The sequence below is a fragment of the Leucopleurus acutus genome (assembly GCF_964270905.1).
Source record: "Leucopleurus acutus genome assembly, chromosome: 3".
NCBI classification, from domain to species: domain Eukaryota; kingdom Metazoa; phylum Chordata; class Mammalia; order Artiodactyla; family Delphinidae; genus Leucopleurus; species Leucopleurus acutus.
Genome location: NC_139145.1, coordinates 71429208 through 71453467, shown reverse-complemented (window position 1 = coordinate 71453467; position 24260 = coordinate 71429208). Strand labels below are relative to the sequence as shown.

General features: G+C 47.4%; 1 protein-coding gene across 1 annotated transcript in view; it reads right to left on the bottom strand.

Annotated features, from left to right (window-relative positions):
- Positions 1 to 7207: 7207 nt before the first annotated feature.
- MARCHF3 (membrane associated ring-CH-type finger 3) overlaps positions 7208 to 24260 on the bottom strand; it is a 148175-nt gene continuing 131122 nt past the window's right edge. The window contains exons 4-5 of the mRNA XM_082835229.1: positions 14468 to 14677; positions 7208 to 7856 (exon numbers count right to left, since the gene is read on the bottom strand). Coding sequence (XP_082691355.1) covers positions 7698 to 7856; positions 14468 to 14677 — 369 coding nt within the window. The 3' untranslated portion in view covers positions 7208 to 7697. The remainder of the gene's footprint in view (positions 7857 to 14467; positions 14678 to 24260) is intronic.

Genomic DNA, 24260 nt, shown 5'->3' with positions numbered 1-24260 from the left:
GATGGTGAGGGGGCCATCTACATGGGGGAGGGGATGGCTGTGGAGACGAGAGACTGGCTACATGCAGAGAGGTTAATTAAATATAAGTGAATAAAGACAACGAAAGCCAGATTTCTCATCGTTGGAAAGGGAGCTATAAATGTGAAAATGGAAAAAACAAGATTGAGCTCTGGTATTGGATTGGAAATGGTGGTGTTGGTGTGAACTCTTAATTTTTAATATATATAGAGAGAGAACAGAAAATATTACATCAGGTTTATCTACGAGTGAAAGGATAATTCAACAATAGTATATCTTACTACACAGATTATAAAGTAGAAAGTCACACAAATTTCTCAATATTATATTGTTAATTATATTTAATTACTATCACTAATTAATTATGATATTTAAAATAATGATGTAAAAACTCACCGAGTACTAGAAATTGAAGGGAAACACAATAACTCAACAAAATTATATAAGAAAAGTGTGTAGCAAATATCAATGGTGGGCACACTGAACACTCTTTAAGATGGGAAACCAGCAAATAAGCCTGCTGGCACGACTGCAACAGACCAGTCCTGGAGGACCTGGCCACTGCACTAAGACAGGAAAGAGCTGGCTTAGACAGGTATCTACAAACTGCGAGAACTAATACAGAGCTCAGAAAAGGCGCGAGTGCCGGATGACGAGAGTTCCTCTACACCAGCACTAACCCACGAGAAAATAGAATAGAAAATAAGATATCACTTATTTTACCATAGCAACACAACTATAAACTAGAAATTGAACTAACAAAGGACGCAGAAGAATTTTACTGACAACATTTAGAACTCTTATTTCAGGATGCAAAGAATGACTGAATAAATGGTGTTATGCTATGGTCGTCATAGGAGATTGGCTAAAAATTGTGAAGATCTGTAAAGATTGTAATTTTCATGAAATTAATATGTAAATTTACTACAATTCCAATCAAAAGTCCATCAAGCCTTTTAAAATGACTTAACAAAACTATTCTAAAATTTATACACAGGGATTAAAAGCCTGTCCACAAATAACTAAGTCAATTTTGAAGAATGGAGAGAGGTTGGTGGGGGACTGGGGAGGAGTTGCTCATTCCACTAGATTAAGAGGCACATTATGAAGCCGTACTAAGAAAACCAGTGAGGTTAACTCAGGAACGGACAAATGGGTTAAAGTCATAGACTGAGTATGCAAAACCAGATCATGTTTATATGGAACGGGGTACACGATCCAGGTGACACCACAAGTGAATGAAGAAAGGGGAGACTGTTTAGTAGATGGTGATGGCAAACCACCTACCTTAGGGAGATAAAGTTGGATCCTTATATCAGATACAGAGGTGAACTCTAGATAGACTGAAGGCCTAAAGGTGATACATAAAACCATAAAGGAAGAACACGTGGGAGACTATCTTTGTGATTTTGGCATGAGAAAGGACTTCTAAATTTTAAATAAGACGACCCACAGTACAGAACACATGACAAAAACTAGATTTGACTGTTCAGAGTTCAGGATTGCTATTCAACAAAGGATACCATAGACAAGTTAAGAGAGAGTTGAACAAATGAGAGAATTTGTGGCACATCAAACTGATGAGGGAGACTAAAAAGGAAAAGGTAGTCAGCCCAACAGGAAACATAGAGAAGTGTAAAGGTGGACAGATATAAGCAATAAGACCTAGGTTTATATTGTCAGATTGGCTAAAAATGAATGAATAAATAATAGCTAGTACAGGAAAGGATGTGGAGAAATGGGAAAACTCAGCCACTACTGGGGGCCATCTAAAGTGGAATAGTTATCCTGGAGAACCATACAAAAATATTGCAATTAAACATCAACATCCTATAGCCCAGCATTCCCACCGGCCAGAGCAGAGGAACCCTCCAACAGGGCTTTAAGGAGACAGGTAAGAGGATGGCCATCACAGCACTGTTGGATGCAGCAGGGAGTTGGAGGTAACATGAAGGGAATGGAAAAGGAAATGGAATTCCAAGCAGTCATTGGAAGCAATAAACTAGGGGCACATGCAGACAAATCTTAAAAACATAGTGCTAAGGAGGGAGGCGGGTGGGGGAGAAGAACGAGATGTACAGCATAATCACTTTTATGTAAATTAAGGCATATACTCACAAAACAATATGTTTTGCAAAGATATGTCCATAGTCAGTTTATATGTCAAACGTATTAGAATGAGTAACTAATGAAGGAAGGAGATTAAAGTGGAGATTAGGAATGAAGAGGAAATTATTAAAAACCTAGAAGCTGAGAGGCATCAGAATACAGTGGTTAAGAGCAGGGACTCCAGAACCTGGGTCTGAACTCCAGCTCTCCCCCTTACTAGCTCTGTTTCCTTGGGCAAATAATTTAACCTCTTTGGTTAAGCTTCTCCATCTGTAATAAGGGTCTGGTAGCTAATCTCCAAAGATGGCCCCAAACAATTCTGCCCCTCCCTGTATGTGCAGGCAGCACCTCCCATCAAGAGGAGAGACCTGTGACTGCTTTGACCAATAGGACCAGAGGAAGTGATCCTCAGGGACTTCCAAGCCCAGGCAGGAAGCAGGAGAGAAGCTTCTTCCCTCTTGGAGCCCTGAGTCGCCGTGGAAAGAGGGGCCCTTTAACTGAGATGTCACGTGGAGAGAAACCACAGGAGAAGCACCTGGGCCATCTGACTGTCTGAGACATACAAGTGCGACCAGAAAAGGCACTGCCCACAGACTGCCTGGCTGAGCCCTAGCCATCCCACGGAACAGTGAGGTGCCGTAGAATGGTTGTTTGAGACCATTAAATTTGGGGGTGTTCTGTTAGGCGACAACGGATGAGGTCATTGTAAGGATTAAAGGAGGTAGTTTTCAAAGTGCTGAACAGCGCATGGCTCGTGGGAAGTGCTTGGCGCTATGTACACATTTGTGGAATAAAATAGAACAGGGATTTACAGAGGCTGACGGTGACAGAAACCGTGTCCCGGGCTAAAGTATAGGAGTAACTCAATGCTTCGCACCTGGTGTCCACAAATAAGATAAAATAAAACCTACAATAGGTCCATCTATTCATTTCCTTGATAGGGTAACTGTGGCCCAGGAGGTGAAAAGTGTATCCCAAAAAAAGTTTTTCAAAAAGACGCAGGCCTCCCTGAGCCCATCTCTTCTGCTGTCTTTGTGCCCGGAATTCAGAGCCTCCAAGAAGGCATTAGATATATGAGCTCAGTGACTCACGAGTCCCTCATTTCTGGGAACACAGACAACTGATGGACTATATTTGTTTTCCTCTGCAGCGCTAGAGCCAGAACAAGCACATTTTTTATCCGTGATGAATTCTCAATTAGCCATAGGCTCCAGTATAAGGAAATGCAAGGATAAAGGAAATCCATGCGTAATTCAAAGATCTCAATCGCGTCAGTCATTTCAACCTCCAGAAGGATCTCTTACAATTCTTTTTACTCCCAAACACAGTGTGCTCAATAAATGTGTTGATTATTTAAAATTAATCCCTCTTCCTTTTGAAAAGGATTTAAAACCGTTTATGGTCCTTCAAATCATTGATCAAAGTCATTTGTCAAAACCCAGGCGATCGCCCAGACGTTAGCAGCAGCGAGTGGAAGGAAGGAGTGGGAAGGGTGCTGATGTTCATGCACGAACTGCTTACTGGGCACCTTACAGACCCTACAGGGACTGTCTGAGGTAGGTATCGTCCCCATTTTACAGAGGCAGGAACTGAGGCTTACATAGGTGGGACACCGCCACTGGGACACTGCAGAGCCCGATTCAAACTCAGGTAGCCTGACTCACAGCTGGTCCTCTCCCACTCTGTCCCCCTGGGAAGCAAAGATCCAGACTCACCCCAGAGCAACTCAACAGCAAGGGGAAGGCAGTGTGTCCCAAAGCCACAACTCCAAGACACCAAGACTTCTGTAAAGTCAGAAAAGGTGGACTGTGGAACCTAATAGCCCGTGTATTTCTGCAGAACTGACACATTTTGGAGAGGGTCTGCAGTTTAGAGCCGATTCCTCATGGCTGTAGCCTCCGTGGCAAGAAGCCTCCGGCTGGCAGCCTGCAAGATCCTGCATGTGCATGGCTGGGAGGGATGGCGTCCAACCAGGTCCGTCCTGGTCCCAACCTCTCCACCTAAAATAATCCCGAACCCCGTCCCCACCCACTGACCCACTTCCCATCCCACTTAAGCCTGCAGAATCACAGCCTGTAATTCTGATCCTGCACGAGGGCTGCCTGCTCTGTGACTGGTCTGCAGGGAGCTTCTGGGAAGACATTGGATGAAAGCGGAGAGGAAGCATGTGCCGCCGATTCCCTTCCCCAGGTTGCTTCCTCCTCTGGGCCTTTCAGCCTGAGGACACCCCCTGGGAGGGCAGGTTGAGGACAGAGGTTTTGTGCGCACCAGGCCTCTCCGTAAGCTGCGTGAAGCTTCGGGGCGAGGCAGACCCGGGCCGGGCCCAGGCCAGTGCCAAGAGGGGAATGAGAGGCCCCCGGGGTAGGGAGCCTCCAGCTGGATGGGGCCTCAGTGCAGGTAGCCAGGCTGCTGCTTCACTTCCATTTTCTCCTTTGGCTTCTCCACGTCCTCAGATGAGTGACTTTCACTGAAAATAAAATGACTGTGGCTACAGCCCAGCCGCACGCAAGTGGCCACCCTGGGTGCTCGGGGCACAGAGAGGGAGACCTGGACACGAAAGACAAATACACGCAACTTCCAAGTCATGCCATTTATTTTTCCTTAATTGGGTTTCACAGCCCGTCTGAGCTTCTGCTCAGTTCTCTGAGGAGCCGGAGAATTCGTGTGAACGCTCTGTGTCCCTGTCCTTCCCCAGAAGAGAAACAGGCAGGCACGTGGGTACACACAGGGGCCAGTGAGAGTGCCCTGCAATTGATTCTGTTGTTACTTTCCTCTCTGGCTTCACTGTGACACACGTTTGTCTCCGTCTAATATTCTCAAGAAAAATGGTCCAGACAGGATACGGCGAGGGATGCGGGGAGAGGACTGTGTAAAGGGGGGGGGGTGGAGGGAAGCAGTGAACCAGTAGGATCATTTACCTGCCCCTCCTACTGTGCCTGTTTCATTCTGGATCTTTCAAAAAGAAAGAAGCAGAGAGAGTGAGAGAGAACAAGGAGTTACCAGCAGGACCACTGGTAACTCGTGCAGCACCCCGGTTAGCAAATGCACCTACCTTCGGACAGGTGCTGCATGGCTTGTTGACATACACAGAGCCTGGACCGAAGCTCCCGCTGCCTCTGTCCTCTTGGCTGGTGTCTTGTGCTTATGCTGCAGTTCCCGGACTCTCCCACCTTGAATGACCTCAGGGTTAAAGGGCCAAGAGGGGATGAAGTGTCTTGCAAGAGCTTTCAGAATCCCAGATGGGCCCTGGTGCTGTGGAGATCAGAGTCTCTCACTGGGCAGGGAGGCACTGATGCCTCCCTTGGCCGCCAGGGTGTCCTGCCCACCACCCCACGTGCAACTCACTCCTTGCGTGTGGACTCTGCTTAATTTCCCGGGATGGGAGTGTGCACTGGGGGGAGAGAGGCGTGGCTCAGGCACGGTACTACCGTGCCAACCTTCCCAGCCCGGAAGCCCCAGCGAGCTGCCGGGGAGGGACCTGCCTGCTTTTGATATTTTGCTTCATTACATCTCATCTCATGAACCAAGACAGCAGGAATTTTCTGCAGCCAACCAACCTCAGCAGGAAATGATCCCGGGAAGCTACTGCTTCCTTAATTCATGGAAACAACAGGGAGGAGCAAGGGCATGGTTCCCTCATGAATGTTTGCACCACTCCGTTGAGAGGCTGGTTGACCAGACAGCTCAGGGACCAAGGCTGGGTGGACATCGTTTGTCAACTATATTACAGGGCTGCAATTCACACGCTACCAAGCCGGACTCTTGGCTCTGGAAATTTAATGTGTGACAGCTGCGCGCAGCCAGTGGTGTCCAGCATTTTAGAAAGGTCAATTAAGAAACGGTTGATGGTGGTGCAGCTAATGACAGCCCAGAGGGGTGAGCAGGGCTGAGTAAACAGAAGGGCTGAGACATATATTACTGGAATTGAAGTGTCGAAGTGAAGCGTGGTGGGGGGAAACCTATTGTCACAGGCCATAAAGCACATCTGAGTTTTGCAGCGGAGAGCAGTACAGCTGTTTCTCTCCCCAGGCAGCGCGGGGAGCGGTCTGTGAACGGAGGGCTCGCCAGACAAAGGCGACACCTGCATCAGCTTGATCCATCTGCAGACAAAAATCGTTACCCTCCTCACTGCCTGTTCCTTTGCACTTCCTGGAGCACGAGGCAGACGCTGGAGTGATAGTTGCAATGTGGGTCATGTTCTAGAAATCCATATTTTAAGCATTCCCCAAAGCTGGGCTCCGTCTTCTCTTCAGGGCTGTGGGTAGGTGGGCGGACGGGAGCCTGAGTGCCAATCTGAGCGAGTGCTCTCCTCAGACAGCATGTCTGCTCCCTGGCTTCAGTGGACACACAAAGGCAGGGAGCAGTCTAGACCCTTTACACTGCAATGGATAAAAGAGGGACATGGAGCCCTTAGAAGAAGCCTATTTCAGCCTGTGACAGAATTGGCTCGTGGTTGGGGGAAGGCACTGCGTGGGGCCTTTTTCTCTGTTTTTTTGGAAAATCAGACAAAGGGGTCTTAGACTGCTTGGACAGGCTTTTTTGGCCACGACTACCTGTCAAGCCGGAAATTCGGCAGAGCAATGGGAATGCTAATTGATATGCAAAACAGGTCCAGGGTTCCTAGAAATGTCTAATGATCCTCCAGTTCAATGCGAATGAAGGATTAAGACATGCGCTAAATGAAATGGGAATAGGAATACCAACCTTTTTGCCTTTGCTTTTTTTTTTCCTTTTTCAAATCTACTTGGGAAACTTCACAGGTTTTGTGATTAAAAAAATAGTATTGCAATCAGTGGGGGTCTTTCACACACTGGATATTTATTATTAGAAAATAGCTTCTATCAGCTGTCATTACCAAACAAGTTGAAAGGAGCGTGCTTCTCACCATAAATTGTTTTTCTCCTTAATGAAATTTAAGTAAACAGTTCACTGTGGGGAGAGTTGCCACGCTTGTTTTTCCTTTAAAAACTGAATAATTAAATGAAGTTGAGTACAAAACATCCTTCAAATATGACTTGTCCTGCAGCTGCTACGCTGTCCCCTTGAGTAAGGGGCATGGAAGAGATGGAAAAGACACTCAAGCTATCAAATTACCCCAAAGAATCTACAGTAGAAACTGGGAAACAAACCAACGAACCCAAACAAAACCCATCCAAACCAACCATGAAATCAGTTTTAACATTGGCTTTTCATCTTTGATTATCATCTAAGTTTAATATATATATATATCTATATATATATTTGAAATAGTAATAAAAAAGGAAGAGTTGAATTGCATCCTTAGCAGGACAACCTTCCTCATATGTTAAAGAGGTGTTCAGAAAATTCCATACAGTATCTGCTAAATAAACATGTTTGGCAGCTCAGCAAATATCATATGATTGCAGCATCCGTGATTTGAAGTCAAAGAGCGATTCGCTTTCTTCAGGCGGAGTCTGTTGCTCAGGGCGACATGATAACATGGCTCTGGATGTTCTTCGACCCACGGGCTCGAGGAAGGGTTTCGGGGTGGCCCAGTGCAGAAACTTCCAAACCCCAAACAACAAATCAACCAACCAAACACACAAACATCAAACAATCGTCTCCTTTGAGTTCCTCTTGACAGAGTGGAGGCCCAGCAAGGACTTCTGGTTAGAAGGGACGTTGACAGACTTTGGAATGAGGAGAATCACCCTCTGATTGGTCCGACGCCATTCATTGTACAATCGACAGTGGTACCTAAATGACACCTGGGGTCAGGAGAGGAAAAATAAGGGAAGGTTTCAGGTAAGCGGAAGCTGATTATCAATCCAAACAACATACACGCCATTTAAAACAGCTCCACACAGCAGTACAGCGGGGCAAGAGCTGGGGGGAAACTGCTGTAGCAGGCAGCTGAGCGCTGGGAGACTGGCCCCAGCCACAGAGCACCCACGTGTGAACAAGGGGCAGGTCTCCCTCGTGCCTCTTCAAACTGGGTAAAATCGGAGTATTAATAGGAAACGAGGTTCCTCCTGAGTTTGGATTTATTTTCAGGATAGTGGGCTGGGCCCCAAAGTATCAGTGGGGAAGAAAGTTGGCTGGGGGCAGTGGGCAGAGTAGGTACGGCGCCAGCCCTTGCTCAGCTGTGGGACTAGGCAATGTGCCTTTCTGGTCATCAAGTTTCTCTCTGTTAAATGAGAGGGATGCTGGGGCTTCACGCACCCTTCTGTAGGTTGGACACTGCACAACTCGAAGGACCCCATTCACGGTGTGATAGGCAGGGCACCCTTCGTACTGTGCTGTGGACAAACTGAACAACTGTACTTGGTGGCCCCTGTGGGTGATCCCCATTGCCTCCAGCTCAGTCCTTCCATGGCGTCCAGTGGGGAAGCTTTGGCCTGGGCACCAACTCCGCTGATGCGTTCTTCCTGAGCCAGTGCCTGTGCCCCCCTCAGCGTGGCATCAGTGCCCTGTACACCACGCCACTTGTTTCTCTCTCACCCTGCACTAGAAGCATGTTGAGGGCAGGTCTTGTGTTGTATTCATCTTTGCATGCTGTGTACCTATCACAGTGTCTGGCGCTTAGGAAGCTGCTTAGTTAAGTTCACTGAGTGAGTGGATGAGTGACTAAGTATCCTGTACCTTCTAATTGCAACACTGCTTTAGATTTAGGCCTCTCTTACATGATACAGGACAGCACGAGCAGTAAACGCATCATCCACTGTGACATAACTTGCCCCCAAAGTGCTTGCTTCTTGTGTAAATAGACTGGAGTGAGATGCTTACATCTGTGGTTTGCTTTGGAGAAGGCTGGCACAAGGCACTGATGAACCGCCCAGGAAATTCAAATAATCTGTTCTTCTGAAGATGTACAAACTGCCTTTAAAGGTGGAAGTAGGTTCTAGTTTGAGTATATCCAGATAACTAGGTAAGTGCTGGGGAGGAAGGTGCCCATGACCTGAGAGTGACAAATTATCCAGGTATGGGCTGTTTAACCACCTGGGTTGTGTGGGTCATGTTGACCCTGGTACAGGGCCTACGTCGGTCAAAGAGTGGGCTGACCCTGTGGTTTGGGCTCGGTGTTTCTGGAAGTAGAGGAGAATGCAGGCCCTTGATCAGCAAGGGCTTGTTTGTCTTCATGGCAGGATCATGAAATCCAAGGCCACTCAGATTTCTGAGGCTAGAAAGCAGATGCCACAGGCTGAATGCCTGAGAGATTTGAGTATGAAAATAAAAGCTTTTAAACTCACACAGATGTGCTTTTCTCCGAGAGGCTCTGAACATGCCAAAGTGGATCAGAGGTTTTTTTTTTTTTTTTTTTTTTTTAAGTTTGATTCTCTTTTATCTGTTCTGTTCTGTCCTGCTGCTGCTTGGTGCTACTCATGAATGTAAGAGGCAGGCTGGAAAGCATGCTGTTCAGGGCCAAGGGCCGGGAAGGTGTAGGAAACAGACTAGTACTAATGAAGAGCTGAGGCAGTACAAGAAGTCTGGAATCTGGAAATATGACAGGAAAGCTGGATTTGAAATCAAGGGTCCCTTCGTCCGGGATGTTAAAGAGCAGCGCATGCTTGGCGTCTTCAGTAAGCAGCAGAAGCAGCTGCAGCTGTGCGCAGGAGGGAGCAGCCCAAGGGCTCCGGGCAGGCGGGCGCACCAGGCCGAAGCCCCATCCTCTACTGATGTCTCCGCGACTTTGGGAGGGTTGTTTGCTGCCTCCAAGTCCCGGTGTCCTCGTTTGTAAACTGTGACTAATGATATCAGAGATAATGCACAAAGAGCACCTAGCACAGTGCCACTGCCACACGTGAGTGTTCTTGGCCTGTTATTTCTGATGGGTTAAATCTGGAAAAGAAGATAACTTTGTGACACTCCTTCTTGGATACAGGAAACTGGGGGCAAAAAGAAAAAGAGAGGCTGGGCTATTTCCTTGAAAGCCCTGCTCTCAGTGTGCCCGTGGAGGCCGTACCACCTGGGAGCTTGTTAGAATGTGACACCTGTGGGCTCCGCCCAGACGTACGGAATCAGAGCGTGCATTTTAACAAGATCCCCTGGTGATTCGCAGGTAAGTTCAAGCCTGTGAAGCACAGGGGAACGTGGGGAGTCCATGACTTAGCAGGTCTCGTGGTTCCTTGTCCGGGAAGTATAAAAATCAGCCCGCTTGTTCGGACAAACGAACGAGATCTTATTATGCATTAATCTACCTTGATTGCTGTTCACCACCATGTCTGCAGGCAAATTCAACCAATAAGAAGAAAGCATCATGAAGATGACGCTGCATCGGGGAAAATAAAGGAAGGTAGGTGCAGGGCAGAGGGACCGTGGGTTTGCAGTCGCCCTGGGTAGTCCTGGCTTCGGTCTCTAGGAGCACCAAGACACTCCCTTCCCTTGGTGGAACAGAAGAGGAATAAAGCAGGTTTGATGTAGAGCAATAAAGAGGCAGTGAGGAAAAAATAAACAACATGAAGGAAGAAGAAGCTGTGGCAACAGTAACACTGGGAACTTCATTTAGATATTTCTTAAACTTCTGAGGTTTTAAAGAAAGAGGGTGAAGAAAGAGCACAGGGCCACTATTCTAAAAACACTACTCTTTATGGGATGGGTTTCTTGAAGTGTCTTCATTTCTTCATCAAAGGTATTTATTAACCTCCTGTCACGGGCAAGGTCTGCACAGAGAGTTGCGGTCATGTGCACGGCACACAGAGGGCTGGAGCATATTAGCATCACCTCTCTCTGAGGGAGGTGATGGGCTGCACTGAAGCTTTGCTGTAAAGTCCCAGCAGGCTTTGGGAAATCTCATTACGAATTTTGATTCTGCCCTCTCGGGAGTTTATGGTGCGAAGGAAGCATATTGGTGGGGCCAGGGCTTTGGCAGCTGGCTTCCCAGAACTGGGCGCAGCTCACTGACCTGTGATGGCACTGTGGAAGAGAAGAGGGCGGCGCGGGCGTGAATCAGCCACACGAGGTCGTGCTGGACACCCTCGGGGTGTGTCTAGACCCGCCCCACAGTGAGCCTTGCCAGGACAGTGTTCTGTGGGACCTTCCCCCTTCGTAAAGAGATTTTAAATGATTAACTCGTGGGACTGGGAGTCAGCCAGTGGAGCCGGAGCATCATTCATTTCATCCTGTGATTTAACTGGTTTCTGGGCTGGGCACTGGTTGCATCGGCGATGTGGCGGATGGTGGTACCTCCTGGGGGTCACTGCACGTGGGCATCGCTACACTGGGCTAACGCACATCCTATGTGGACACTTTCTAAATGCTTCATGTGGACTCAGTTCTCACCTACTCTTCTCGTGTCCATGGGCTTCAAATCGTTGGTGACATGCACAGCGATGTTTCTGGGGTATCTTCCCCCCCCGCCAGCTCTCAGGGGGGAGGGTAGAGGTCTTGGCCTCCTGGGTCCCAGACACCTGTGTTCCCGCACAGTAGGTTTCAGAAGGCAGAACTCCCCGAGTCTGCGTCAAGCCTGGGCCCTGGTGGAGGCAAGGAGCTCCACAGGCACCAGCAGGCGAGCAGCACGGGCGCGGGTTCCTCCCGACGGCGCCCGGCGAGGCCCTTCCAAGAGGGCTCCTCCGAGGAGCCGGGCTGGGACTGACACTGTGTTTGTTTATCTAAGACATTTTCACAGCGTGTTCTCCTTAAGCCTGACAGCTTGGTTACAGTGCGATTCTGCTGGAGGGCAGTTTCCAAGTGCTGTCAGTTTCTGAATTACGGCTCGTGCTAGGGCCGCTCAGTAACAGCATTTATCTGGGAAGGAGTTAGTCTAGATTCGATAATCTGCTGCTGAGCTATGGCCGTGCGTTCTTCACACCCAAGGGGAGAAGCGCTTTCTTTCCCTCCAGCTGCTCGGCATTTTACGGGGAGCTGGGGGGCAGTGCAGGATGTGGTGGAACACAGCAGTCAGAGGAAGAAAACCCGTCCTCTGCCAGGTGCTCTGATGGATGTTCCCGAGGTCATCCCACCTCATCCTCACAATAGCACATTGGCCCAGGGGTTAGGAGTCGTTTCCCCAAGTTTTTGCATTAGGAGAAGGATGCTCAGAAAGGTTAGGGACCTGTTTGAAGTTACACAGCTATCAGGACGCTAAACCTTGGGTTTAAACACAGAGCCTTTGGATTCTGAAGGGATGTGCTTGTTACCACGCAGCACTGCCTTTTGGAAGCATTTCTGGAATGACGTATGTTATCAGACTCCTGAAAGAGCCACTCTGGGGACCTTTCCCTCCCAAATTTTCCTTTCACCTGGGATGAGAGATGAAATAGGATCACATCATAGGTAATCTCTTTTTTTCTTTCCCTCTTTTGCCCACCCCCCTCTTTTTTTCTTTCTTGTTAGGTAAGTGTGTGCTTTACAAAGCAGATTTTCAAAAAGGCCTTAAGTTGGTTTGAATGCCCATCATTTAAGTCTATATCTTCATCCGTCCTTCACCTTAGGCACTTGTATAAGAAAAATCAGAGACTAGCAAACCTCTAAACATGGTAAAAACTTACACTTAATTATTTTCCAAAGCGCTTTCCCATGGACGCTTTCACTTCAATCTCGTAAGACCAGGGGAAGTTGGCAGGATGGGTATTAATCTCATCCCCACTTTACAGATGAGGACACTGAGGCTCAGAGAAGTGAAATGACTTCCCAAGGTGGTTCAGTAGTTAGACAGTAGTAGACAGACAATTTCTTTCTTTTCTTTTTTTCTTTTTGTTGGCCACGCCACACAGCTTGTGGGATCTTAGTTCCCCGACTAGGGATTGAATGTGGGCCCTCAGCAGTGAAAGCTCTGAGTCCTAACGACTGGACCACCAGGGTATTCCCTAATTTCTTATTTTTTTTATTTTTTTGTGGTACACGGGCCTCTCACTGTTGTGGCCTCTCCCGTTGAGGAGCACAGGCTCCGGACGCGCAGGCTCAGCGGCCATGGCTCACGGGCCCAGCCGCTCCGCGGCATGTGGGATCTTCCCGGACCGGGGCACGAACCCGTGTCCCCTGCATCGGCAGGCGGACTCTCAACCACTGTGCCACCAGGGAAGCCCTTTAACTTCTTATTTTTAAGCCTCTTCCCATCACCGTGTCCTTGTGGCTTCTGAGTGAGCATGGTTGCTTGATTCACAATGAATCAGGACACACTTTGGAAGCATAGACATTTAAAGGAGACAAGAATAGTTTTGCCTGGGGGCTTCATTAGGCTGGGAACAGAATGCCTACCTTAACCAGAGGACTCTGATAAAGCTCCAAGCGTCGTAAACACTACCTGTTTACCAAGGCTCATGTCATGCCCCTCTCACTGAGACTGAAATGTGTCCCCCACTTATTGTCTGAAATTTCCCCGAGAGGAGGCAAAGAGCTGGACAAGAGGGAAAGGCGATGAGCAGGGGGTTGCGTCATTGTGGCAGGAATGGCGGCTGGTGGCACAGGACTCGGGAGACAGAGCAAGGGAGCAAGTGTGAGCACTAGAAGCTTCTACATGCCGACACTGTGCTGCCGGTGTGGGAATGGGACAGTCTAGACAGGAAATACATATTGAATAACAATGGAACGTGCTCGGATTAGAGATGAGCAGGCACAGGAGAGTCATGCCAGGAAGCAGGGGGCCCGGTTTCTGAAAACCTTCTAGAGGATCGTGACCTCCTTCCCTGCAGGTCTCAGAGGGAAGTGTCAAGAGATGGCAGATGCTGCGCTTTGTGGGCGCTGCCAACTGGTACCCGAGCAATCACGGGGTTAAAACAATAAAGAACCAGAGAGGGTTGAAGATCTTCCCCCCATATACAGCAGGAACACTTATTGGGAGATGGTTTTTCTTTAGTGACAGCTTCTCAGCTAGATGAATTAGTGTTTTTATGGGCAGCAGAGTCAATATCCCAACCCGGAATAATCATCAGGCGAAGTGCAGCTCCATGTCCAACAAGGACTTCAGGCCACGTCAGGACATAAAAAGAAAATAACCAGCAGGAGGATTCACGATCTGTGCAGGCAGCGACAGCAACGGTGGCCAAGTGCATCATTCACCATACATCACAATCCCGGCAAGAGAGAGGAGCATGGACGAGAGAGAGAAAACGCCAGGCCTCCTAACAGATGGAGTCCTTGGCTACGAGAGGAGAGGGATGTCTGGGGTGCATGTCTTTGAGGAACTCTCAGAAGCTGGGGCTTTTTCTTTACTTCATCTGCTCTTCCCAGCAGTGCACATACACACACACACACACACACACACACACACACACACACGTTCACGTGCAGTAGTAAACCAAATCACACACTCTCGCCAGCATTTGAAGGTCCGTCTGCTCCCGGGTGGGTGAGATGAGCTACAGGCGAGAGGGGAGGCTGTGCCAGCTGGGGGGCTGCCAGCTCCCACCGACCTAACTCCCAGGCCCTGGGCCATACTTACTAGTGTCCAAAAGAGGTAAATAGTGAAGAGTGCGACAGTGAGTGCAATTAGTCCGACGGCTTCGAGCCGACTGCTAAAGTGCAGGTGGTCCACGGCGCCCCGTAGGCAGAGCCAGCCCGAGATGGTGGCCAGAGGAGTGATGAACAAGAAGCACACCATGTCTCCAAACAGAGTCCGCTTCTCGTGCTGGGGGCCTGGATTTCTGAGCCACTGCCAAGGGAAGGGAGACAGAGAAAAGCAAGGACAGGGTTAAATGCCAGGGAGGAGTGAAGACACACTACTCTGAGATTGTCCTTGTCTACAGCATCTGGAAAAAGGCACTTCTGACCTGTTCTGAGATCACACAGAAGCATTAAGGGCTCATTCCCATGCCCTGTCCCATGAACATTAGTGATTATGATGTGAGTGTAATATGACAATAGTGATTATGATGATAGGAATAGTAATAATAATAATAATAAAAGCATCCTTGCTGTAGGTGTCCTGCTGGTTTTGAAAGAGTTCAATGATTATTATTATGAATCACAGTGACCCTGTGTGGAAGGCAGAGAGGACCTTATATTTGGAAGGTAACTGAGGTGCAGGAGGTGCTGTTAGCTGCCAGAGCATTCCTGCATCTTGGCCCTGGGAATGTGTGCGGGAAAGGGTTAACTCAGCAGGCCCAGGTTGCTCAAATCCTGCACGTTCCCAAGAAAGACCTGTTTTTTAAGACTGGCTCCTAAGAGAAGAGCTCTGAGTCCTTGTGATAATGTGCCTCATAAGAGCGTTTTTGTATGCCTGAGGCCTTGGGCCACATGGTGCCAGTGTAAGCAGATAGTTTATGCCAACAGTGTGATTTGTGCTGAACACCTACTTTTGTTGTAGGGGCTGGAGTCTGAGTAGCTTGAGGTCTTTCATGCAGGTGCTGCATGTCTTTTGTGACTGACCCCAATAAGCACCCTGAACACTGAGGCTCGGGTGAGCATCCCTGAGAGATAACGCTTTGCATACGTTGCTACAGATTGTTGCTAGAAAAATTAAGCACATCTGTGTGATATTACTTGGAGGGGACATCTGGGAGCTTGTGCCTTGTTTCTCTTGGACGTTGCCCCATGCACCTTCTCCCTTTGCTGATTTTAATTGGTATCCCTCTGTTGTAATTAACCATAACCATGAGTCTAAGAGCTTTTCTAAGAGTTTTGTGAGTCCTTCTAGTCAATCTCTGAGCCTGAGGGTGGTCTTGGGGAATGAGACTCATCTGACTCCACGCGTCTTGTAATGCCCCTGCCTTATGTTTTAGGACCCTGAACCTCCTATGTAGGACCGTCTCTGACATCTTAATTGTGCTACCATCTTGGCTGAACCAACTCCAGAAAGGGTGGGGAAAACGTCAGCTTGTTGAAAGGCTAGAGATGAGCATTCCTGCAGGACGGGAAATAGCGTTGCTGTCCTCCCACTTGGGGAACTGCTAAATGTCTGCTGAGATGTTTTCCATTCTAGGAAATGTCATGCTTACATGTTGGAGTCAGTGCATAGTGGTAATGAAGCCAGGTGGCTTTCCTTTGGATTAGCATGGAAATGTGCCTAAGTAATTTGACATTCCCATCTCACTATCCCATGTAGCGATGACAGAGGCCAAGGAGTCCAGGGAAAGAGTGAGGTCACACACAGTTGACAGGGTGAGGTGGGAGAGACACTGGCTGGCTGGCTTCCATCTCATCTCGGGGACTAGCAGTGCTGTGGGTTGCTGAGCAGATACCCCAAGGGGCCAGCACAGCATTTCCTAACAAAACCATTGGTGGGAGGGAAAGGACCATGACAGGGGAGACAAGAGTGGATGGAAGTGACTGGAGAGAGGGGGAAGGCCAGGCTCGAGGCAGAGACAAGAGACATACGAGCTAGGAAGAGGGCGAGCAAGTTGAGGAAAGAGCTGTGTAAGGGCCAACACAAAAGCCTCAAAGAGTGAGCACAAGACATGGGGGGTCAAAGGCACAGAAGACAGTTTTCTGGAACGTTCCCTCCCTTGAATGTTTGCCTGAGGCGAATAGTAAATGACCCCGTATGCCTAAATTACCCCTTTCCAGTGACAATCCACTTTAAAAATGGGCTGAGATGCTGAAAGAAGTCACCTCAGCTCAAAAATGGAGCTGAATACATATTAAAACATAGATTATATTAAATATATATATTTATATTTAATATAATTAATTATTTAAAATAATTTATTTAAATAATTAAATTAATTATTTAAAATAATTAATTAAATATAATTATATTTATATAATTAAATATAATCTAAATATATATTAGATTAAAACATAGATTATATTGTCTGTGAATATAAACGCAATATTATACAAATTTAATACAATACCAAAATGATCAAGTGCAAACAGTATTAGCCCTGTTACGTGTTGTCATGCTACCTCAGACATCTGGGCAGCTTCAAAGTAATTCAAAGAGCTCTTAGTTATTAACGTTTTCTTATCTAAATACTGGCACTATCTCTGTGAAGTGGAGAGTAGAAATGAGGCCTTGTTATCCCAACTTTACAGAGGCTCAGTGAGGGAGAATGACTGCTCCAGGTGATACTGAGAAGGGGATCAGAATCTCTCCACTCTTATTCAGATGTCCTGTCAGTAAAATATTTGAAAATTGAAATTGCAAGACATTAAAGAAGTTCAGATTCTTTAATAACAGTGCCGACCTAGCAGCGGCCCGACCCCCCGCGCCCTCCCCCTCACCCCGTGACAGCTTAGATTTTCCCTGGAAGCAGATCTGGGAGCCTGGCTACTTTTCTCTGTGTCCGCACTTGTTGGAACATAGTAGGTTCTCCATAACTACGTGACAGATGTGCACAGACAAGCTTATCTCATTGGCTAAGACTCCCCCCAGTTTCTGTTCCTTGGGAATTCTGAGTACGTTTTATTAAAAATAACTTAGCACTTTATGTGGCCCTTGACATTGCTCATTGAAATGACTCAGGAATGCAAGGAGGTAATTGTGGATGACTACTGAGCTCTGATGTAAAATAAACTGCAAAGGCAAACTAGAAATTGCTATTGCTTGTTCCCAGTTTCCAATTTTCTCATTGTTCTTTGATCTTCTATATTCCTGAAAAATTTCCAGGCCACTTTTTATGTCCATGACCACCAGTACCTGGATTCTGCACCTTATTAACGCTATACATGTTCTTCTTTGGTTCAGTTCACCCTTTGTATTGTTTGCTGCTGGGTCACATGTAGGTATGAGGTTCTTCAAACAGGTACTGCTATGTTAAAATCTGCGACTTCTTCAGGACCCTAAGTATAATTTATCTCCTACACAAATGCAGGCCCCATGAATAAGACCACTGGTAATGCGTGTTGTTGAGGAAAAATTTGCCCTGTGCCATGGTAAGAACCTCTGCCAAAGTATCCAAATAGGCTAATGCAGGATATTTACACAAACAGAGTTTATAACAGAGAAAATGGGATTTTGCCTCAAGTTTCCAGCAATAGGGCATTGTCTAACTACAATATGGAATTTACTTAAAACAGACTACTGTGAAGTAATCTGAAATGGTAATGTATATTTTATATTTACTGACATGATATATTGCTGAACAGGAAAAGAATTCTACTAGACAGAACGTAGAGTATGATCCTGTATCTGTAGTGATGTATTTACATACACATGGACGTTTACATAGATGTAGTGAATTTACATAGACAAAGACCAGAGGGATACTAGCAAAATAGTTGCTGCTCTTGGTGGTGGAATCAGAATGGTCTTTAATTTTTTCCTTTTTGTATGTATATTCTTGTTTTTCTAAAATGAACATGGATTACTTGTGTAAATATATATATATATATACATCCAGAGGGAGAGAGGGAGGGGGGGAGAGAGACAGGGAGAGAGGAGGGAGTTAGGGGAGGGAGGTGTCTAGTGCACAGCAAACTATAGCAATAAGATAAACTATTACAGAGCCAAGGCTGGGGCAAGCCACTGCTAGCTATTTGGAGTGTCTTATGCAATGTCTCATTGAGTCTTCACAATAACCCTGTGAGGCAGGTGCTAACATTATCCCCATTTTCAGATGCAAACACTGGGGAGCAGAGTTTAGTAACTCACCTAAGGATAGATTGCAAGTGGGTATTAGAGGTGAGCTTGAAACCAGTCTCACTTCTGTTCCTTGCTCTCCATATTTATGTTTTCTTTCTGCACCAAATGGCATTTGCATGTGCGCGTGGGCATGTGTGTGTATGTGTGTGTGTGTGTGTGTGTGTGTGTGTGTGTATACGCCTGCACATGCACACACTAGATGTTTTGCAGATTTTCAGCTTGGTGGAATACGGTAAGTCCTGCTGTTTTATTGGTACATCAGATAACTGAATGGTTGGCTGGCCAGGATATTATCATGGTAACTTTATAAAATATTTTTAGGCTGCTGTTCTGTTCTATGTTAATTCTTTTACTCAACCACAATAAGGTCCAATTTCTGGGCATTTAATCTCAGCTACATTGTCATGCATTTTAGCTTAACTCTTTTCTAAAATTAATTAAGTAATTTATGGCTGTGTTGGGTCTTTGTTTCTGTGTGAGGGCTTTCTCTAGTTGTGGCAAGTGGGGGCCACTCTTCATCGCGGTGCGCGGGCCTCTCACTATCGCGGCCTCTCTTGTTGCGCAGCACAGGCTCCAGACGCGCAGGCTCAGTAATTGTGGCTCACAGGCCCAGTTGCTCCGCGGCATGTGGGATCTTCCCAGACCAGGGCTCGAACCCGTGTCCCCGGCATTGGCAGGTGGACTCTCAACCACTGCGCCACCAGGGAAGCCCTAGCTTAATTCTTAAGAGGCAAAAGGTTGATCTCAATTATTGTTCAATTACATTTCATGCTTTTCTATGTCTTCTCCGTCTCTTAACAGTTATACTTATTATATAGAGAGTATTATACCTATTCTGTAGTAGCATCTTCATCTCCCACACATTCAGTAAAGAGCCTGCTGAGGCAGAATGGCAGGTTTGTTGGTGTGTCCGTCTTCCCACTGACCTGAGGTAGGCCCTTACCTTTATGTCACTGGCATCTATAGCACGTTCAACGGTCACAAGGTTGAATGAATGACAGTAGCTTAAGTTTACATGTTTACTCAGACCTTACAATATGCCAAGCACTATCTTATCTGCTACATGTAGTAACTGATCTACTCTTCAATAATCTTTGAAAGAGGTACCATTATCATCATCACCATTTTATAGATAGGGAAACTGAGGCTCGGAGAAGTTAAAAAACTTGTAGAAGTTTGGCCTTGGCTTTGATCTGTGTGGTCTAGCTCCAAGGACTGTGCTCCTATTATATCATCATTGTCAATAAAAAAAAAAAGGAAGGGAGGGGGAGAAGAGCGGGTGGATGAAGGGGGGCGGAGGATTGCACCTTAACTGGTGTTATCAGTGCAAGAAGGAATATTTACTTATCATGGTTCCCCTGGTACAAAATACCAGGGGAACCATGATAAGTAATTTATCCTGCTGCTTGTGGACAGCTTTTGCAGCTAAAATATCATTCTTGAAGAGTCTTTAGTTTGACCTTAGTACTCAGCCTGTACTTGGTGGTTAGCTGTATTTTAAGAGCAGAGGTCTGTGATGGAGAATGCTAATTTGCATGGCATCTTTCACTTGGCAGGTCCACCCATATGGCTTCCAGGGGATCTGTGGGCAGCCCAGGGCACCTTCCTGCCTTTTGTTCTCTGATTCCATCAAAAACATAAAGCGGACAGAGATTGTGCTACTGAAAGCCCTGGCAGTGAGCTGCCCTTTTTTGTGGCGACCTCATTCCAATCACTGACTTGTTCCCAAACCATGAGATTGATCTACTCTTGGAAGTAGGTACAAAACCAACCAAGCAACCAACCAATGAAACAAAACAGAAACCTCCACCATAATCAGCAGTATAGGGCCTGAGACAGCAGAGGGAATTAAAGCAGCATTCCATTGCCAGGGACACAGCATCATTCACTGGCTGTAAATGTACATCCAAGGTGAGCGAGGCACTAGTGGTTACTTTCAAGGTGGGTTAACTGTGGGTTCAGTTCTAATGACAGTGTCAGTTTATTAAATCCCTTACTGGCGGGTAGAGGTGAGAGGGTGCAGTGCTACAGGACATTAGATACTGCCTCCCAGACTCTAAGTTAATCGGCTTAAATCTCCAAGGCAGACAGGACATCGGGCAGGTCAGTTTGTACTGGAACCAGATTACACTCTGGTGGCTAATAGCTTTGATCGATTACAACCTTCCCCATGAATCTCCTTAATAAGAAACCATCATGAGAACGAAAGAAACTGATAGAAGGGGTAAAAGTGATAGAACCATAACAAATTTATGGAGTAGAAAAAAAAAGAAAAAAAAAAGGCATGATCTCAGAATGTTTACTCAGAATGTTTATCTGCCTGAGCGTCTCCTGTTAATCTGACACTTGGCAGAGTTATTTACCAAGCGCTTGCCTTTCTTGGGACAGGGCTTATTCTTAAAGTCCAGTACAGCCTGCACTGAGCTGTCTTACTTTCCTGGAGAGCCGCAATGTGAAAGGGGCAGTGCGAGGATCGGAAGACATGTGACAGGTCCTCTGCATGATTTAAAACTGAAGATGGGGCTTCCCTGGTGGCGCAGTGGTTGAGAGTCCGCCTGCCGATGCAGGGGACACGGGTTCGTGCCCCCGTCCGGGAGGGTCCCACATGCCGTGGAGCGGCTGGGCCCGTGAGCCATGGCCACTGAGCCTGCGCATCTGGAGCCTGTGCTCCGCAACGGGAGAGGCCACAGCAGTGAGAGGCCTGCGTACCACAAAAAACCCAAAAAACCAAAAACTGAAGATGAAACCTGAAAATCATACAGTTCAGTTAACTTGAAACAGCAGAGAACAAAACCAAACAAACTCCCGCCAGTGTTTTAAATCCCCCAACTGCGCAGTCTGTCAGTGAATTTCCAGGACAGCTGAAGCTGCTCAGGCGATTCTGATTCCGGGGGAGCTAAGGAGACGCTCGCTCCAGACATCCATCAGCCCCGACTGGAAACAACGCACTTCAAGTGAAAACTTCACAGACGATTTGCTCATGACCCTAAATGCCAATCTCGAGCCTCGGCCTCTTTCCAAAGCTCCAGCAGTCCACTCAACAGCTCCACTCACATGACTCATAGACAACTCAAACTTAATCTGTCCACAACCAAACTCTTGCTTTAGCACGGACCTCACGACCTTTCTTTTCTGCAACCCGAATCAGTAAATGACACCACCAACCACCCCGTCACTTTGTCATCCTGTTTCCTTTCTGTGTCTTACCCTGCACATCCAGCCCTTCTGTAAGTCTGGTCGGCACTCTTACGACATACATCTGGAGTCTGTGCACCTCTCTCCATGTCCACTGCTGCCATCCCGGGGCCACCATCACCTCCTACTTGGGAGGCAACAGCCTCCCTGCTTCCACTCTGGTCACCTCCTAGGCCAGTTCCAAAACAGCAGTCACAGTGACCTTGTAAATATATAAATCAGATCATGTTGCTCCTTTGCTTAAAATTCTCCAGTGGTTAGAATATAGTTCAAACTGTTTACCTGGGACCACAAGAAAACCTGACCTCACCTCTGCCTTCCTCTGTGTCTCTCCTACTACCTCTCGCCCCTCATTTTCAACTTTACACGTGGCTGTTCTCACATGGGGAATGGGCTCTGCCCATATTTAATTTTTTTTTGTGGTACGCGGGCCTCTCACTGTTGGGGCCCCTCCCGTTGCGGAGCGCAGGCTCCGGATGCGCAGGTTCAGCAGCCATGGCTCACGGGCCCAGCCACTCCGCGGCATGTGGGATCTTCCCGGACCGGGGTACGAACCCGCGTCCCCTGCATCGGCAGGCGGACTCTCAACCACTGCGCCACGGGGGAAGCCCCTACATAGTGTTTTGTTGCTACAAGGTGAAAACCCTGTAGTTTCTGTTCAAGATTTTTTTTTCTAATATGTAAATAACCGTGGAATATCATCTATTTTTCCATAGGTCATGAAATAGCATGAGAAATTCAGTAAATTATTCAAGGTCCTTCGTACTGTTTTCATCACAATTACTATCTTCTTTTTTCTAGAAAAAAAACTACCTTGAAATATATGAGAAAAAGACAATACCAAGTGTCCACTTAAAAATTATACAACTTGGGGCTTCCCTGGTGGCGCAGTGGTTGAGAGTCCGCCTGCCGATGCAGGGGACGTGGGTTTGTGCCCCAATCTGGGAAGATCCCACATGCCGCGGAGCGGCTGGGCCCGTGAGCCATGGCTGCTGAGCCTGCGCGTCCGGAGGCTGTGCTCCACAGCGGGAGAGGCCACAACAGTGAGAGGCCCGCGTAGCGAAAAAAAAAAAAAAAAATTATACAACTTGGGACTTCCCTGGTGGTGCAGTGGTTAAGAATCTGCCTGCCAATGCAGGGGACGTGGGTTCGAGCCCTGGTCCAGGAAGATCCCATATGCTGCGGAGCAACTAAGCCCGTGCGCCGCAACTACTGAGCCTGCGCTCTAGAGCCCGCAAGCCACAACTACTGAGCCTGCGTGCCACAACTACCGAAGCCCACGCGCCCTAGGGCCCGTGCTCCGCAACAAGAGAGGCCACCGCAATGAAAAGCCTGTGCACCACAACGAAGAGTAGCCCCTGGGCTTCCCTGGTGGCGCAGTGGTTGAGAGTCCGCCTGCCGATGCAGGGGACACAGGTTCGTGCCCCGGTCTGGGAAGATCCCACATGCCGCAGAGCGGCTGGGCCCGTGAGCCATGGCCGCTGAGCCTGCGCGTCTGGAGCCTGTGCTCCGCAACGGGAGGGGCCACAACAGTGAGAGGCCCACGTACCTCAAAAAAAAAAAAAGAGTAGTTACTGCTCGCCGCAACTACAGAAAGCCCTCACGCAGCAACGAAGACCCAACGCACCCAAAAATAAATAAATTTAAAAAATATATACAACTCAAGTTCAACCAAAAATACGTACTGAGTGCCTTTTATGTGCCAGGTATTTTTACTGAATTTAATAACACCAGGTGGTGGTGTTATTCCCATTTTGAATTAGGGTATTAAGCCTCAGTGAGGTTAAGTGACTTGTTCAATGTTATATGGTGGAGGAGCCAGTATTTGAAATCTGCAGCCTACTGTTCTTTCACATCTTCCCTTCAGCTTGCTTTTGTGCCACATAAAACCTTGATCCTAATTTTTGTTTGCTCTCACAATGGATAAGGTTGGAGAAGTAGCACTGAGCAGAGATAAAACACGTGCTTGGAAGCAGGAGACAGGATACTGCTTCCAGGTGCCCCCTCTTGGTTCCCCCTTATGCTGTGTGACCTTTATCAAGTTCCGTCACCTCTCTTGGGGAGTGAAAAATGGGGGCTCTCCCTCAAAGGAGTGGGAAGGTGCAGCTTTGAGGGGAGTAGTGAAAGCCCCTCTCAAGTTGTCTTAACTTCCCACTTTTGTTCAAAACGTAAGGTTCAACTGTACAGTGGATATGTCATCTTTCGGCCCTACTCTCTTCTGAGCCCCAGGCTTGTGGATCCTGCTGCATACTAGATCTCTCTCCATTTGTGTAATAAACATCTCACACTTCACCAGGTCCACAATGCCACACTGGATTCACAGCCACCGCCCTAACTCTCCCACAAACCAATTCCGCTCCCAGGTGGTTCCACACCAGTACATGGCAACACCAACACCCAAAGGCTCTTGTGAGCAACCTCCGTGCCATCCTTATCTGCCTTTCCTCATTCCCTGCCCCCTCTACCCAATCCATCAGCAGGTCCTGGCAGTTCTGGAACACATCTTGAACACGTT